Source organism: Suillus paluster, assembly GCF_016628075.1.
Source record: "Suillus paluster strain FC165 chromosome Unknown EDB91scaffold_111, whole genome shotgun sequence".
Lineage (NCBI taxonomy): Eukaryota > Fungi > Basidiomycota > Agaricomycetes > Boletales > Suillaceae > Suillus > Suillus paluster.
The window spans coordinates 28,485-41,655 of NW_024537671.1; the positions used below are offsets into that span (position 1 = coordinate 28,485).

The 13,171-nt window shown below is 48.3% G+C and overlaps 5 protein-coding genes across 5 annotated transcripts; 1 reads left to right on the forward strand and 4 right to left on the reverse strand.

Annotated features, from left to right (window-relative positions):
• Window positions 1-643: 643 nt before the first annotated feature.
• On the reverse strand, window positions 644-3,706 carry EDB91DRAFT_1167026 (FAD-linked oxidase-like protein). Its single transcript, XM_041320034.1, has 14 exons — window positions 3,008-3,706; window positions 2,820-2,953; window positions 2,700-2,760; window positions 2,572-2,643; window positions 2,503-2,522; window positions 2,394-2,451; window positions 2,294-2,343; window positions 2,112-2,235; window positions 1,907-2,020; window positions 1,558-1,849; window positions 1,350-1,447; window positions 1,194-1,298; window positions 1,016-1,146; window positions 644-964 (listed from the first exon to the last, which is right to left on the reverse strand). Exons 1-14 carry the CDS (start codon window positions 3,453-3,455, stop codon window positions 875-877), a joined length of 1,797 nt encoding a protein of 598 aa, XP_041171106.1. The 5' UTR covers window positions 3,456-3,706; the 3' UTR covers window positions 644-874.
• On the reverse strand, window positions 3,700-6,460 carry EDB91DRAFT_1167036 (Hydantoinase B/oxoprolinase). The gene is made up of 11 exons (XM_041320035.1): window positions 6,247-6,460; window positions 6,096-6,202; window positions 5,957-6,043; window positions 5,613-5,910; window positions 5,515-5,557; window positions 5,301-5,455; window positions 5,050-5,239; window positions 4,853-4,991; window positions 4,737-4,806; window positions 4,451-4,687; window positions 3,700-4,392 (listed from the first exon to the last, which is right to left on the reverse strand). The coding sequence occupies exons 1-11, from the start codon at window positions 6,316-6,318 to the stop codon at window positions 4,069-4,071; spliced, it is 1,722 nt and encodes a 573-aa protein (XP_041171107.1). The 5' UTR covers window positions 6,319-6,460; the 3' UTR covers window positions 3,700-4,068.
• Window positions 6,461-6,531: 71 nt separating this feature from the next.
• EDB91DRAFT_1350606 (pyridoxal phosphate-dependent transferase) lies at window positions 6,532-8,129 on the reverse strand (the record flags this gene model as incomplete). Its single annotated transcript, XM_041326078.1, has 5 exons — window positions 6,532-6,839; window positions 6,898-7,311; window positions 7,374-7,721; window positions 7,757-7,936; window positions 7,989-8,129. The coding sequence occupies 5 exons, from the start codon at window positions 8,127-8,129 to the stop codon at window positions 6,678-6,680; spliced, it is 1,245 nt and encodes a 414-aa protein (XP_041171108.1). The 3' UTR covers window positions 6,532-6,677.
• Window positions 8,130-8,764: 635 nt separating this feature from the next.
• Window positions 8,765-10,896, reverse strand: EDB91DRAFT_1167052 (pyridoxal phosphate-dependent transferase). The gene is made up of 7 exons (XM_041320036.1): window positions 10,054-10,896; window positions 9,744-10,002; window positions 9,655-9,709; window positions 9,442-9,600; window positions 9,252-9,398; window positions 9,185-9,223; window positions 8,765-9,131 (listed from the first exon to the last, which is right to left on the reverse strand). The coding sequence occupies exons 1-7, from the start codon at window positions 10,403-10,405 to the stop codon at window positions 8,970-8,972; spliced, it is 1,173 nt and encodes a 390-aa protein (XP_041171109.1). The 5' UTR covers window positions 10,406-10,896; the 3' UTR covers window positions 8,765-8,969.
• A 70-nt stretch (window positions 10,897-10,966) lies between these two features.
• EDB91DRAFT_1167056 (uncharacterized protein) lies at window positions 10,967-12,975 on the forward strand. Its single transcript, XM_041320037.1, has 6 exons — window positions 10,967-11,435; window positions 11,489-12,082; window positions 12,137-12,215; window positions 12,274-12,364; window positions 12,419-12,563; window positions 12,609-12,975. The coding sequence occupies exons 1-5, from the start codon at window positions 11,025-11,027 to the stop codon at window positions 12,528-12,530; spliced, it is 1,287 nt and encodes a 428-aa protein (XP_041171110.1). The 5' UTR covers window positions 10,967-11,024; the 3' UTR covers window positions 12,531-12,563; window positions 12,609-12,975.
• Window positions 12,976-13,171: the final 196 nt, after the last annotated feature.

A 13,171-nucleotide genomic window follows, 5' to 3' on the forward strand; every position in this document is an offset into this window, starting at 1 on the left:
ACGAAGAAGGGATTTAAACAATCCATGTGCACACTCGCACGGATCTAAACATTTAATGACTTGGCAGAACATAACAATCACAGAAATTTAGTTGACAGTAAAGAATATTTGAACGATTGTCCTTCCGAACCGATCTGTCTGGGGTAACACGAGTGTAATTTAATGCCAAGGATTTGGTGGAGATCATGCGGGCATCGCTGGACCCTGTTTTACTTGTTCTTTGTGTTCCGTGGATCGCCGCGAGTCATTGATTCTAGAAGGTTTTGTGTTCTAGTACAGCAGGTCTGGCACAGCAGATAAAAATAGCGACAAGCGGATCAAGACTCTCACATGTATCGTTTTGCGGTGACTGCCGAGTTCCCTTCCACCAATGACGGCTTGACGGCTTTGGCCTTGGGATGGCTTCGATGCTGAAGCACACACCGGCATTGGACTCGTAAGAGCGGGAACATTGTGTTCGTTCAGCTCGCCAGATGCTGAGCGGAATCAACTGAGTTCCGGTCTATCGATGTGAAAATTGCCGTCAGCGCTGGGGAAAGCCCCACGCGTGAACGTAAAGGCAGAACAGAGCCTTGCAGATAGGTGCTGGCATACCCTTGCATTAACGAGCACCGCTTCGCCAAGTATCCGTTAGAATCGCATACTGCTCTGCTCAGGCAATTACGCGAGTCTGAAATCACCTGAGAGGTCCACAGGCCACGGTATAATGCGGCTACATGTGCGCAAATCTGAAACGGGGCCTTTGAATGATAAAATTATTGATTGGACAACACTCAGTTGTTCTTCTCATAAGGAACATGATGTCATCAAGGGATACGTCGGACTGTACAACCTTTTAAAGGTGAAAAAAAACTCAAGCACCTGGCTCTGAGAGTTAAGATTCGTTGGTCGGCGTCGAGTCCGAGATAGCGTGACCTTCTGTCAACGCATCGGTGTCGGACGGCGGCAAAACATCAGGATACAGCTGTAAAATCTGAATTATAGCAGATCTCTGGGTCGCAGAGGAACTACTTACCTTGCCTGGATTAAACAAGTTGTGTGGATCTAGCGTCTGTTTGATCGTTCTCATGAGCGCCACTGTGCCTTCCCCAAGTTCAGTCAAGAGGTAATCGCGTTTACCCGTACCAACGCCATGTTCCCCAGTACCTAATGAGATCATAAGGACTAACACTCAACCTAAAGACAACACTCACATGTCCCTTCAAGTTCGATGGCTTTGCGGTTAATTCTGCTAACTGCTTCCTGCACAAGGGCAAGCTCTGCATCATCCGCATAGAGAACGAGGGCATGGAAGTTACCTTCGTGACACAACATAAGTAAATACGTTATATGTGCGCTAAGGAACGTACCATCGCCAACATGACCAGCGATCGGCGCAACTAGACCGAGCTCCTCAAAGTCTTGCTTCGCGGCAGCGATAAGATCGGGTAGGCGTGACACTGGAACACTAGAAAAACAGGGTAAATATAAGAAGAATCCATGGGTGAGCGAATAACGCATGATCGCTTCATCATAGGCCGCCGTCGAAGCGACGATCCCAACAATGACATCACTTACCACACGTCAGTAATCCATCCTTTACACCCCGGACGATATGCGAGGCACGCGAAGAGCGCATTTCTCCGGTCCTGCCAGATATCCTCGCTTTCTTGCTCGTTTGAAGCAAGTCGGTAGTCGGTTGCACCATGCTTCGCAATTGCACTCTCCACATAGCGTGACGTTTCCTGAATCGAATCGTCCGAGCCTTGGAACTTGAAGAAGAGAGTAGCTTTCTCTGGCCAATTTCTAGCAGACGTCCCAAACTGGTTTAGTACCTTGATCGTAAGTTCATCGACGATCTCGACACATTCTGTGGGGAGAAGCATGCTCGAATCAGTATTCGGCATCTTTTGGGGTTGTGACTTACGCAGCGCTGCACCATGATTCAGGATGTCGCACACTGCATTGGTTGCGTGCCGAATATCAGGGAATTGTGCGACGGCAACACTTGTCGGTAAAAGTGGCGCTAGACGCAGTGTAGCTATTACAGAATAACGGAGATCATAACGCCGAAGAGCACGAGGGGCACAGGTAAGCGTGTGACGATATACAAACTGATACACTCCACCCACCTTCCGTGACAATTCCGAGAGTGCCTTCTGCACCTATGAACAGTTTAGTGACATCAAACCCCGCCGATGACTTGCGAGCGCGCTGTCGAGTCTTGATCACTTCGCCCGACGGAAGCACCACCGTCTTACAAACTCCTTCGTAAGCCAGATAATATTTTTAGCATGGCTGAAAGTTCACTTACGGCGTTAAGAATCCATTCGCCTCTTGCTGTTCCATACTTAACCGCATTGGCTTCAGAGAGTTCGTCAGATTCCCTTGGGATTCGCGAGGTTCTTACTCACTTCCAGAGCACCCAGTTGAGATCATGCCACCTATTGTGGCATCGCGGCCGGGATCAAGCTAGCAGATCCCTATGACTGCGGAAGTGATCTGATTTTACTTGGTACATACCGGAAAAAACAATGGAATTCCTAGGAATATATCAGTCGGTATTGGGATGTCTGTTACATAGCGACACACCCTTTTCCTTCAGCGTTTCATTCAAATGATTCCAGGTGACTCCAGCTTGGCAAACAACATCTGCATCCGACTCTGAGTGATTAAAGATAACTTAGCATCGAAAGAGGTTCAAAAGTATCGCTGCTCACCATTGATTTTCAGGATCTTGTCAAGACCAGAGAGATCTACGCATATGGATCCAGATGGCGGCTATCAGAAGCAAGATCAACAGTCGGAAAGGGTTATGATGATAATGGGAATTTCCGTACAGCAGACAAGTTCCCTTCCAAACTAGTCCCTCCCGAGTATGGTACAATTGGAACTAGATGCCTTTTGGATATTTTTACTACCTTTACAACATCTTCTGTGCTTCGGACGTGTACAACAATGGTATGTGGTGTTCCTGTGAAAGAACCTTATGACCTAGAGCTAGAGGAAGAAAAACAAGCAAACTGACCAACAAATTGGGAGTACGAGGACTGTGCGTAAGCATACAGTTCATTGGGATCGGTAGAAACAACTGAGGAATCCGAAAATTCTGTTTGCAAGTCTTCGAGGGCCTTGACCAGATTGCATGTCGGCTCAGAACCAGTCTGAGTAATGGGAACAACGTCGATGATAGCTTCCGCTGTCGGGATCGGAGAGGCAGTATCTCGAGAAAGTGCCAGGGCACCGAAGACAAGTGAAGCTCCACCGGTGACTACAGCAAATGCAAATGCAGATCCAAAGGACTTGGCCGTAACGGTAGTAGTGTATGATCGACGGGGAGAGGTCCTGATTGGTCGCAACAGAGAATGAATACTATTGATACATCTTGGGCTTGCGGGGGTGAAGAACCGCGAGGAAGCCTTGCTCGCTCCAGCAGAGAGACCCAGAGAGACAAATCGTGCAATCGTAAAGGTCATAACTAGCGCATGAGTCTGATACAAGGGGAGACGTAGGGGAGGCCTCGTGTCATCTTGCCTCGCGTTTGGACTTTTAAGTTTTTGATAGAGCGGCTGCCCACCCGATTCTAAGACTGCCCACCCGGTTGCTAGCAGAATTCCGGAAAATCGGGATCTATATGCCAACAGACGCTGTTCCTCCTTGCTGGGAACACATACCCCAAATCAGCTTAGGGCCGAGGAAGGCAACGGCTGTCTAATTACTCTCCAAGGGCGGTTCTATTACTTAACTATATTACAGGCAAGTTGGTCCCGAACAAGGCACAAAATAAGGTCTGACTTCATACTTACGATAATAATTTGTCAAGGATAATTTCAAACGCCATAACGAGTCGACGTTGACGACTGGCCTGCAGCGTGGAACAGTGGTTTGGATAATTGGCCACCATGATTTGCTGTAGTGGAAGAACTGAGATGCCTAGGTGCTAGCTGAACTTAATGCACTAGTGCAACACTACACTGGGAAGGTGCTGCATTTTCGAATTATTACCTACGCGCCTGTGAAGTCTGACGGGAAGTCGTGCAAGTTGAACTTCAACTGTTCTAGGATAGCTTGAGACTTGTCACAGAGTGACTAGAACCCAGCTTGCGCAGCAGCCCTCTCCGCGAAACTTCCCCTTGCTTCCCAGGCGTGCTTGTGTTCCTCATTAATCTCCAACTGATCTTCGTCAGGCCTGCCCCAACCTCCGCCGCCGGGCGTCTCGATCAGGAGGCGATCTCCTTTGCCCATGAACACCGTCGCCTTCCCTCCAATGTTTATGTGGCGTGGTCCCAGATCTTCGTTGGAAGTTTCCTCCGGTATGTCACCATCCTCCGTGCGGCGTTGCTTGATCCAAGTGTTGCGTCCCATCATGGCGGGCTCGCCGCCTGCCATGCCGTATGGTGCACGTGTACGTCTCTATCGCACGCAGCACATGTAAGGTCACCAGAGGAAGAAAAGACCCGAAATAACATACTTCGCTTAGGATAGACACTTGCATCCCTTGCATAACCTCGAACTCCCTGATCACACCATCGCCGCCATTCCATTTACCCTTCCCTGCAGAGTCTGGTCTAAGACCGAAGCGATGTATAAGGACAGGATAACGGCGTTCAAGAATTTCGACATCGCCAATGCGAGTGTTGGTGATGTGAGTGTGTACACCTGATGTGCCATGCCAACCTGAGCCGGCTCCTGATCCACCCGCGATGGTCTAAACACCAAACGTCAATGTCAATGTCAATGATAGTGGAATACCAGACCTCATAATAACCCCATCCAGCGATGGCTACGCCATTCTTATCTTTGCCGCCTGTACCAAAGGTCAAGTTGCTGTGAGAAAAATCAGAACAGCACCATTCGAAAAGGAACAACCAACTTAGTGCATCCTTGACTAGCAGCACACGCATGAAAAGCCTTGAGAACCACATCCACAATACGCTGAGAGGTCAATACATTTCCGCCACACACGGCAGCGGTCCTGGATGGAGAAAGAAGGGATTTCTTGGGAATCTTGACTGTAGCAGTTCATGTCAATATGATTGTTGGACTTCTGGTTTGGACCAAGGGACGTACTCTCAACAGGAACGAGACAGCCAGCGTTGAGTGGAATGTCGACATTCAGCATTGCACGCATGCAATAAATCACGGCAGAGTGCACCACTGAAATCGGGGAATTCAGGTTTCCCCTAACTTCGCACCCTGTACCCTCGAAATCCAGGACGGCAGATCCTTTTTCCTCATTGATCTCCACCTTTAGCTGAATCTTTCAGACATGACATGATTCTCAGAAACATGATTTTCGGTAAACGGCAATCGGAACTCACCGGAGTTCCATCGTCCAGGTAATCCACGGCCTTGAGAACATTGGTTCCCGACCGTTTCGCGACGTCACGCAGTAGGTTTCGGACCGAGTTCTCGGCATTGGTCCTGATATGATACATGTATTCTTGAACAGTTTCTAGACTATAGTCATCAACGACTGCAACAAGATGTGATCGTCAATGCATGGGGCAGGTCAATGATGAACATGACACAAACTTGCTCTGATTAGCTGGACTCCCTTGTGGTTGGCTGCAATTTGCTTTGAAATATGAATATTAACAACGAAATCTATAGGTGTACCTTGAGGGACTTACCGCCTTGAGGTCACTCTCAACGTCCTTGATGTTTCTGCAGCCCGAACTCCCCGGATACTGGGCTGGTTTTTCGACCATGTACTCGTACAACCTCTTCTTGTCGAACACGCCGCCATCTACAATCTTCAGGCTCACGATTTCCGCTCCCTCTTCGAATATATTCACAGATGTGGGTGGCATAGACCCAGGCAGTATACCGCCGATATCAGCATGATGTCCACGGGAGGCGGTAAAGAATATGATCTCGTTAGTTCCTTTGTCAAAAACTGGAGTAATTATAGTGATGTCCGGCAGGTGGCTGTCTCTTGATGAACATGTGCACTGTGAAGAAAAGTCGCACTTACGATCCCCCAGCATGAGGAGAGTTGGTCATCAGCACATCACCATCTTTCAACTCCTTTCCATGAAGTTTCATTTGGTACTTCACGGCGCTGACACCAGGTTAGGCCATGCACCTAAGACACATCAACGGCTTAGGCTCACAAGCTCATAGATCCAAGGTGAATCGGGATGAACGGCGCATTTGCGACCAAATCACCGTCAGGGGCGAAGAGTGCACAAGAGAAGTCCAAGCGTTCTTTATGTTGGTACTAATCGACGTTTGTTGCAAAGATCTGCCCATTGCTTCTGCGACGCTCATGAAACGATTCGCGAAGAGCGTAAGCAGAATGGGGTCAGGACCGCCAGATGGTTTAGCGATAGCCATGATTGACTCTGGTGAATGATGCGAGACTCTGGAGCTTGAAGCTTGAAGACTTGATATCAGGCTGCTTCATGCAGCGCTATCAGGACTGAATCATGTGCCGAGGTCCACCAGATCACAAGACAGTCTGAAAGGACCTCCGTGCTGAGATAAGCAATTTGGACAATTTGAGTCTTTACATTCGACGACTTGATGAAGACTTGACACGATCAAGTTTTTCTGGCTGCTAGGCATACTCAATAGGCATTTTGGCTGAAGGTAATAATTCTCGAGACCATGCAGACTACAGTTGGACTGCAGCGTTCTGAGGAATATAAATTCTCGGATGTTACATCTATGTTCACACGGATTTACATCATCGCTCAAGCCAGAACTTCTCGCAGAACATCTACAATCTTCTCCACTTCCTCGACGGTGTTATAGTGGACAAGGGAGATGCGGACGACCCCGTCATTCACGTCCAGCTCCGGGCGTAGATCATTAATAAGAGAATACGCGTAAAAGTGGCCATATCGAATTCCGATCTGTAATGTAGAACACTGCATAAGCGAATACAATGAGATCACTGGAAGTCGGACTTACCCCTCCCTTTTTGTCGAATGCTCCTACGATATCCTTGCTCTTGATCGCGTTCTGTCCGATGACAACAAAACTGACAGTAGGAACTCTTGAGAGATCAATCTCGCTTGTCCCAACAATGCGAACACCCCTGTCAAATTGTTTTGCGTCCGTCAAAAAGAGGAGCAAGGGCGCCACAAGTTCCTGCTCATGGTTTGCGATTGCATTGAAAGATGCTGCAAGATCATCTTCTGGCGTCAATGATTTCAGATATGGTACGACTGCTCTCGCGCCATACACCAGCTCGTAGCCTGGACCGCCTGGTTGAAACTTATAGGGCTCATTGTCCACCTCCAGGAAATGATGTGCAATCGACGTGAGAGATGTCCGCAGAGCCGTCGACCGCACATAAGCAACAGCATTGTGAGCCCCGTACACCTATAAAACAGAGGAGTGTCATTGTCAGATGTAAAATCAAACAAAGTCACGGATGTTGAAACCTTGTACAAAGAAAACACGCAGTAATCAATATCCCACTTTTGTACGTCCATTTGTCTATGTGGTGCGTATGCAACACAATCCAAAGATACTTCGACCTTTCTTGCTCCCAGCTCTTGCGCACGCTGGCGAAGGGCCTTCACTGCTTCTTCCACAGGAATCAAGGATCCCAAAACATTAGAGCACGCGCTGATCGCGGCCAGCCTGGTGCGTGAAGACACCAGCGGCAAAAGTTCTTCGATTTTGTATGTGACTGAGTAAGGATTGTTCGCAGATACTGGCGTAGGTTTCCAGTATTTGACCACGGCACCTGCGCCGCGAAGCCAAACGCTTCCAAGGACCGTTATTGGCTAAGATGAACATTGAGTTAACAGAAAAAAGACACAAGAAGATCACAGCAAAAACCTTCATGTTCATAGGTGACAATGAATTCATCTCCAGGTTGGATATCATTGTCGAGCGCTCTAGCGATGTTCTCAACAATCATCGTCGAACTCGGTCCAAACGCAATCTCATCGAGGGATGCCTGCGTTGAACAACTCTGCAGCGCTGACGGAGCCGTCATCTACGCACTGGGTGCTCAGCAAGCTAACAGAATAGTCAGCTCCCAGCTGTACGTTGGTGTTGGATAGATAATCCACGATGTGATCAATCACTGCCTGAGCAGTCTGTGATCCTCCTGCATTATCGGCGTAGATGTAGCCTGATTTCAGGGCTGGGAAGCAAGCGCGAACTTTGTTGATATCGAGGGCAGCCATCTGTTACTACTATCAAGGAGGGAAGTTCAGGATAAGAGGATGACTGGTAGAAGGTCCTTATATTTCAGCAGCCATTCCATTATATATTCAGTGCATAATTATATCGACACACCCGTCCGATAAAGCGCCGCAGGACGAGGGAGGCTCAACCTGATCATGAGGGCTCATGCTATTAATACGAATAAGTTTGATTTCAAGCTCACCTGCACATTAGACATCGAATCGAGCATCATGTGCTCCGTGGTTCCTTCAACTTCCTCGTGTAATTCAATAATGAACAGTGAGGTCCCGGGCGGCCTGAAATAATCAAGCCATTTTCAAACGAGAAGGTAAGTTTGGATGGAAATTGGACTATCCGGGCAATACTCTAGGGAGATAATGGTCGAATTCAAGTCAACGACGATTGCCGCCGCTGCGGTTCGTGAAGTCCTGTGTACAGATGAGCATTGGATGAATTTTTGAAGACCCTTACCTCCACAATTACAACTTACAAGTTAACTCGGACAGTGACGGCGCTGCGTACCACGTGACTTTCGCGGTGCTCTCCCGATTCGTCTGGACTCTGCGACCAGGTCCTACGTACAAGTGCCCTACCAACCAATTGTATGAACACGACTGAAATCGACTTCTTTGGGTTCTCCGAGTCTGAGACGGAGTTTATTACTTCTCGTCGACTTGTCAAAGACTTGACACGACCAATCAGTGTTATAGCGGCTCGGCATACTCAGTAGGCCCGCCAGCCGAAGGTAAAATAAATCTCGAGAGTAATACTTATGCATAGTGTTAGGAAAATACATTTCGGATGCCACATACATCTTCACACGAATTTACATCATTTCCTCAAGCCAGAACTTCTCGCAGGACGTCCACGATCTTCTCCACTTCCTCAACGGTATTATAATGAACAAGTGAGATGCGGACGACCCCGTCATTCACGTCCAGTTTGGGGTGTAGATTATCAATGAGAGAATACGCGTAACAGTGACCATGTCGAATTCCGATCTGTGCAACATGCATAATCAAATACGGTGAGATCACTGAGAGTCGGAACTTACCCCTCCCTTTTTGTCAAATGCTCCTGCGACATCCTTGCTCTTGATCGCGTTTTGTCCGACGACGAACAAAGCTGATAGTAGGAACTCTTGAGAGATCAATCTCGCTTGTCCCAACAATGCGAACACCCCTGTCAAATTGTTTTGCGTCCGTCAAAAAGAGGAGCAAGGGCGCCAAAAGTTCCTGCTCATGGTTTGCGATTCGCGTTGAAGGATGCTGCAAGATCATCTTCTGGCGTCAACGACTTTAGATACGGCACGACTCCCGTTGCACCATACACCAACTCGTAGCCTGGACCGCCTGGTTGCAACTTGTGGGGCTTGTCATCCCCCGTCAGGAAATGATGTGCGATGGACGTCAGAGATGTCTGCATAGCCGCCGACCGCACGTAGAAAGCAGCATTATGAGTCCCGTACATCTACAAAACAGAGTGTCAGATGTCAAATTGAACAAAAGTCGCAGATATTGAAACCTTGTATAAAGAGAACGCGCAATAATCAATATCCCACTTTTGTACGTCCATTTGTCTATGTGGTGCAGTATGAAACGCAGTCCACAGACACTTCGACTTTTTTTGCTCCCTGCTCTCGTGCCCGTTGGCGAAGAGCCTTCACTGCTTCTTCCACAGGAATCAAGGATCCTAAAATGTTGGAGCATGCGCTGATCGCAGCCAGCCTGGTGCGTGAAGACACCAGCGGCAAAAGTTCTTCGACCTTGTATGCGACCGAGTAAGGATTGTCCGCAGATACTGGCGTAGGTTTCCAGTATTTGACCACGACATTGCGCCGCGCAGCCAGATACTTCCAAGGACCATTGTTAGCTGAGATGAGTATTGAGTTATAAAAAGACACAGGAGGATAATGGTAAAAACCTTCATGTTCATAGGTGATGATGAATTCATCTCCAGGTTGGATATCATTGTCGAGCGCTCTAGCGATGTTCTCAAAGATCATCGTCGAGCTCGGTCCAAACCCAACCTCATCGAGAGATGCAGCATTGAACAACTCTGCAGCGGCAATGGAACCGTCAGCCACGCGCTGGGAGCTCAGTAATCCAACGGAATAGCCAGCTCCTAGCTGTACGTTGGTGTTGGTTAGATAATCCACGATCCGGTCGATCACTGCCTGGGCAGTCTGCGATCCTCCTGCATTCTCGGCGTAGATGTAGCCTGATTTCAGGGACGGGAAGCAAGCACGGACTTGGTTGATGTCGAGAACAGCCATCTGTTACTGTCAGGGAGGATGAGAGGATGACTAGTGCAAGGTCCTTATAATTCCGCAGTTCTATGATGTATTCAGCGCATAATGATATCGGTATCTGATAAGGCATCGCAAGCTCGACCCCACCCATCATGAGGGCACATGACTTAATATCGTCCGAATGAGTTTGATTTCGAGCTCACCGGCACATTGGACATTGAATCGAGCACGACGTGCTCATGGTTCCTCATGTAAACAAGGTCCTGGGCAGCCTAGAAGAATCAAGTTATTGTCAAATGAGAAGGTAAGTACTGAGCTCGGATCCAGAAATTGAAGGCGGTCACGGTGCGAACGGTTACCGTATTACTCTAGGTCAAAGGTAAGGCGGTCCAAGAAAATCACAGATAGGCTAGAGTTTGTTCACCAACAAGCGTGTACATATGAGCACCGGATAATCTGAAGCAGCCCTTCCAATTGGGTCCGCCCAGTGCTGAGTGGAGGCTCAATGAATTGAGTGAGCACGCGTACCACGTGACTTCGCCTTGCAAAATGTGTTGTCTGAACTCCACGACCTTGCTACGACTTGTCATCTTCTACTTACCAGATCCTACAAGTGCCCTATCGACCAACTTTATGAACAAAAATGACTTCTTTGGGTTCTCTGACGGAATTTGTTGCTTCTCAGGATGAACTTGTTCGAGAAGCAGCTTTAACCCTTCCTCACGAATTCTCTCGTTGCACATATTCCCTAGGTCCAATCAGGCAAGCTGTATATCTCTGTCTCACTTGCGAGTTGCCACGCGGCCTCTGTTCTTCGTGTTCCATCGCGTGCCACACGGATCACGAGCAAATAGAATTATTCCCCAAGCGCAATTTCCGATGTGATTGCCCAACGACCGCTGTCCCACACGGGTGCACTTTGCATCGCGGTCTAGAGGAGGAAAACAGGGAAAATTCATATAACCAGAATTTCAGGAGCATTTTTTGCCGATGTAGCCGACCATACGATCCAACATCCGAGAGGGAAACAATGATCCAGTGTCTCACATGTGAGGTGCGTGCGTATGCAATGAAGTCGGTTGTCGTTAACCCGCTTTATCTCCAAAGGACTGGTTCCACGAGTCGTGTCTACACCTACGGGTACGACCATCCTCGCGGGAAGCGTCTCCTGTTCTTGAAAATGAAGTCACAGATCACCATAATGATGCCGGTGACAACCAATCTGAAGCCTCTTCTTCGGGGCTGCCTCCGCCGCTCATATCTGCTGAGGATTACGATGCTTTTGTCTGTTCTTCTTGCGTACATTCGATCGACATTCTTCGCCGGTATGCTGGCACGCAAGGTGTCATAATGGTAGTTCGCGACGCAGAAGATAGCCCATGGAAGAAGCTGGGCGGGATCCCTTTGGGCGCGGATGCGCCGACAACCACGGAAGATGAGCTATTAGATGTAGATGATTCTCTGGCAGCCCCTGGCCAAAAACGGAGTCGGACGCAATCCCTTCACTTGGAGGAACCAGACCGGAAAAAACAACACATTTCACCAGAGCCATCCTCACCTTGTCTCGCCCCAGCGCCAAATCCGATTGCCCAAACAATATCTCAGGGGTTGCAGCGGCCGTCGGACACAAAAGCATCTCTTGGTGCGGGTGACGTTTTCTTAACTGAAGGTTGGCGCGAACGGTGGTGTCGTTGCAGTCGTGTGAGCTTCTCATACGCAAGTCTTCTTACGTGTCCGTTCATCGGCGAATTCCAGTGTTTTCCATCACTCGCCGATCGTCCATATCTCCTTGAGGAAGAAGAAACTTACGAGCCCCCGGAAGATCCTGATTCTGGTGCCTAATTTTATGTTATCCGAAGCAATTGTGTGCTAACATCAATGTTTGATGTTAGCTCTTTCCTTGGAGGAACTCGGTATGCGCGCATTGCAGCGCCTCCCTCGTGACAGGGCGATTGATGGCATCAGAGCTTTCAATGATATGCGGTTGGTATCTTCATCTGACGCCTTTAACGGACCTTTCATTGCGATTTTTAACAGGGACGACTTACTCGCCTATCTCCGGCCGTTCGCTCAAGAAGGCAGGATAGTTGGCGAAGCTGACGTCAAGGAGTTCTTTGAAGCATTGCGTGAAAACAAGCACAGTTCTTGATCGCATTTTGCTGTAGCATTCGATTTGCATCACGTTTGTCTCTGTTCTTCACGTGATATCGAGACTCAGTTGTCACAGTTTTGTACTGCGCTTGAGTTGACCGAATCTTGCGTCCCCAACTGAATTGGAACGAGTACGGCACCCTCAGTATCGTCAACCCTTCGACTCTGTTCAAATCCAATACGGGTTCTGTCTGACAGGCTTCTATATTACCTTTGTTGAACGATTCGCTCGGTCCATATACGATAACCTTCACAATCACTCCGCTTTCGATGGACTTGTTAGAACGTACATGTGTAACTTAATCAAAGACTTACCTGCCACTATATCCGACCTCATCGCACCCCCGCCGACCTGGCTTCTCTTAAAATCATTAACCGCCGGACCCGAGCAGATACACCTTTGTCTATACCTAGAGTGATTCGAGGCAATTTAACAGTAAGTGTTGTGTTCTTCTAGCGCCTATCATACCTTCCATTTCTTGTTTTTTTTCTCGTACGACAAGGAAAACGGAAGTCAGAACATACTATTAAGAACATTAATATTGTGTCAGCACATCTCGATTACCAAGCCAGAAGAGATCGTGATACGTGATGCGTATTGAACTGAACCATACTCGTCCCTCGTGTGCGAGTAAACTC

Coding starts and splice junctions, on each gene's coding strand:
- EDB91DRAFT_1167026 (XM_041320034.1), bottom strand. CDS start 3,455: ATGACCTTTACGATTGCACGATTTGTCTCTCTGGGTCTCTCTGCTGGA. Junction 2,021..2,111: donor TCTCGGAATTGTCACGGAAG/GTGGGTGGAGTG, acceptor ATTCTGTAATAG/CTACACTGCGTCTAGCGCCA. Junction 1,147..1,193: donor CATCGAACTTGAAGGGACAT/GTGAGTGTTGTC, acceptor TGATCTCATTAG/GTACTGGGGAACATGGCGTT.
- EDB91DRAFT_1167052 (XM_041320036.1), bottom strand. CDS start 10,405: ATGGCTGTTCTCGACATCAACCAAGTCCGTGCTTGCTTCCCGTCCCTG. Junction 9,601..9,654: donor GCGCGTTCTCTTTATACAAG/GTTTCAATATCT, acceptor TCTGTTTTGTAG/ATGTACGGGACTCATAATGC. Junction 9,132..9,184: donor CATTTGACAAAAAGGGAGGG/GTAAGTTCCGAC, acceptor CATGTTGCACAG/ATCGGAATTCGACATGGTCA.
- EDB91DRAFT_1167056 (XM_041320037.1), top strand. CDS start 11,025: ATGACTTCTTTGGGTTCTCTGACGGAATTTGTTGCTTCTCAGGATGAA. Junction 12,083..12,136: donor GGTGGTGTCGTTGCAGTCGT/GTGAGCTTCTCA, acceptor GGCGAATTCCAG/TGTTTTCCATCACTCGCCGA. Junction 12,216..12,273: donor CCCGGAAGATCCTGATTCTG/GTGCCTAATTTT, acceptor GTTTGATGTTAG/CTCTTTCCTTGGAGGAACTC.
- EDB91DRAFT_1167036 (XM_041320035.1), bottom strand. CDS start 6,318: ATGGCTATCGCTAAACCATCTGGCGGTCCTGACCCCATTCTGCTTACG. Junction 5,456..5,514: donor AGTCCAGCTAATCAGAGCAA/GTTTGTGTCATG, acceptor ATCTTGTTGCAG/TCGTTGATGACTATAGTCTA. Junction 5,240..5,300: donor ACCTGGACGATGGAACTCCG/GTGAGTTCCGAT, acceptor CATGTCTGAAAG/ATTCAGCTAAAGGTGGAGAT.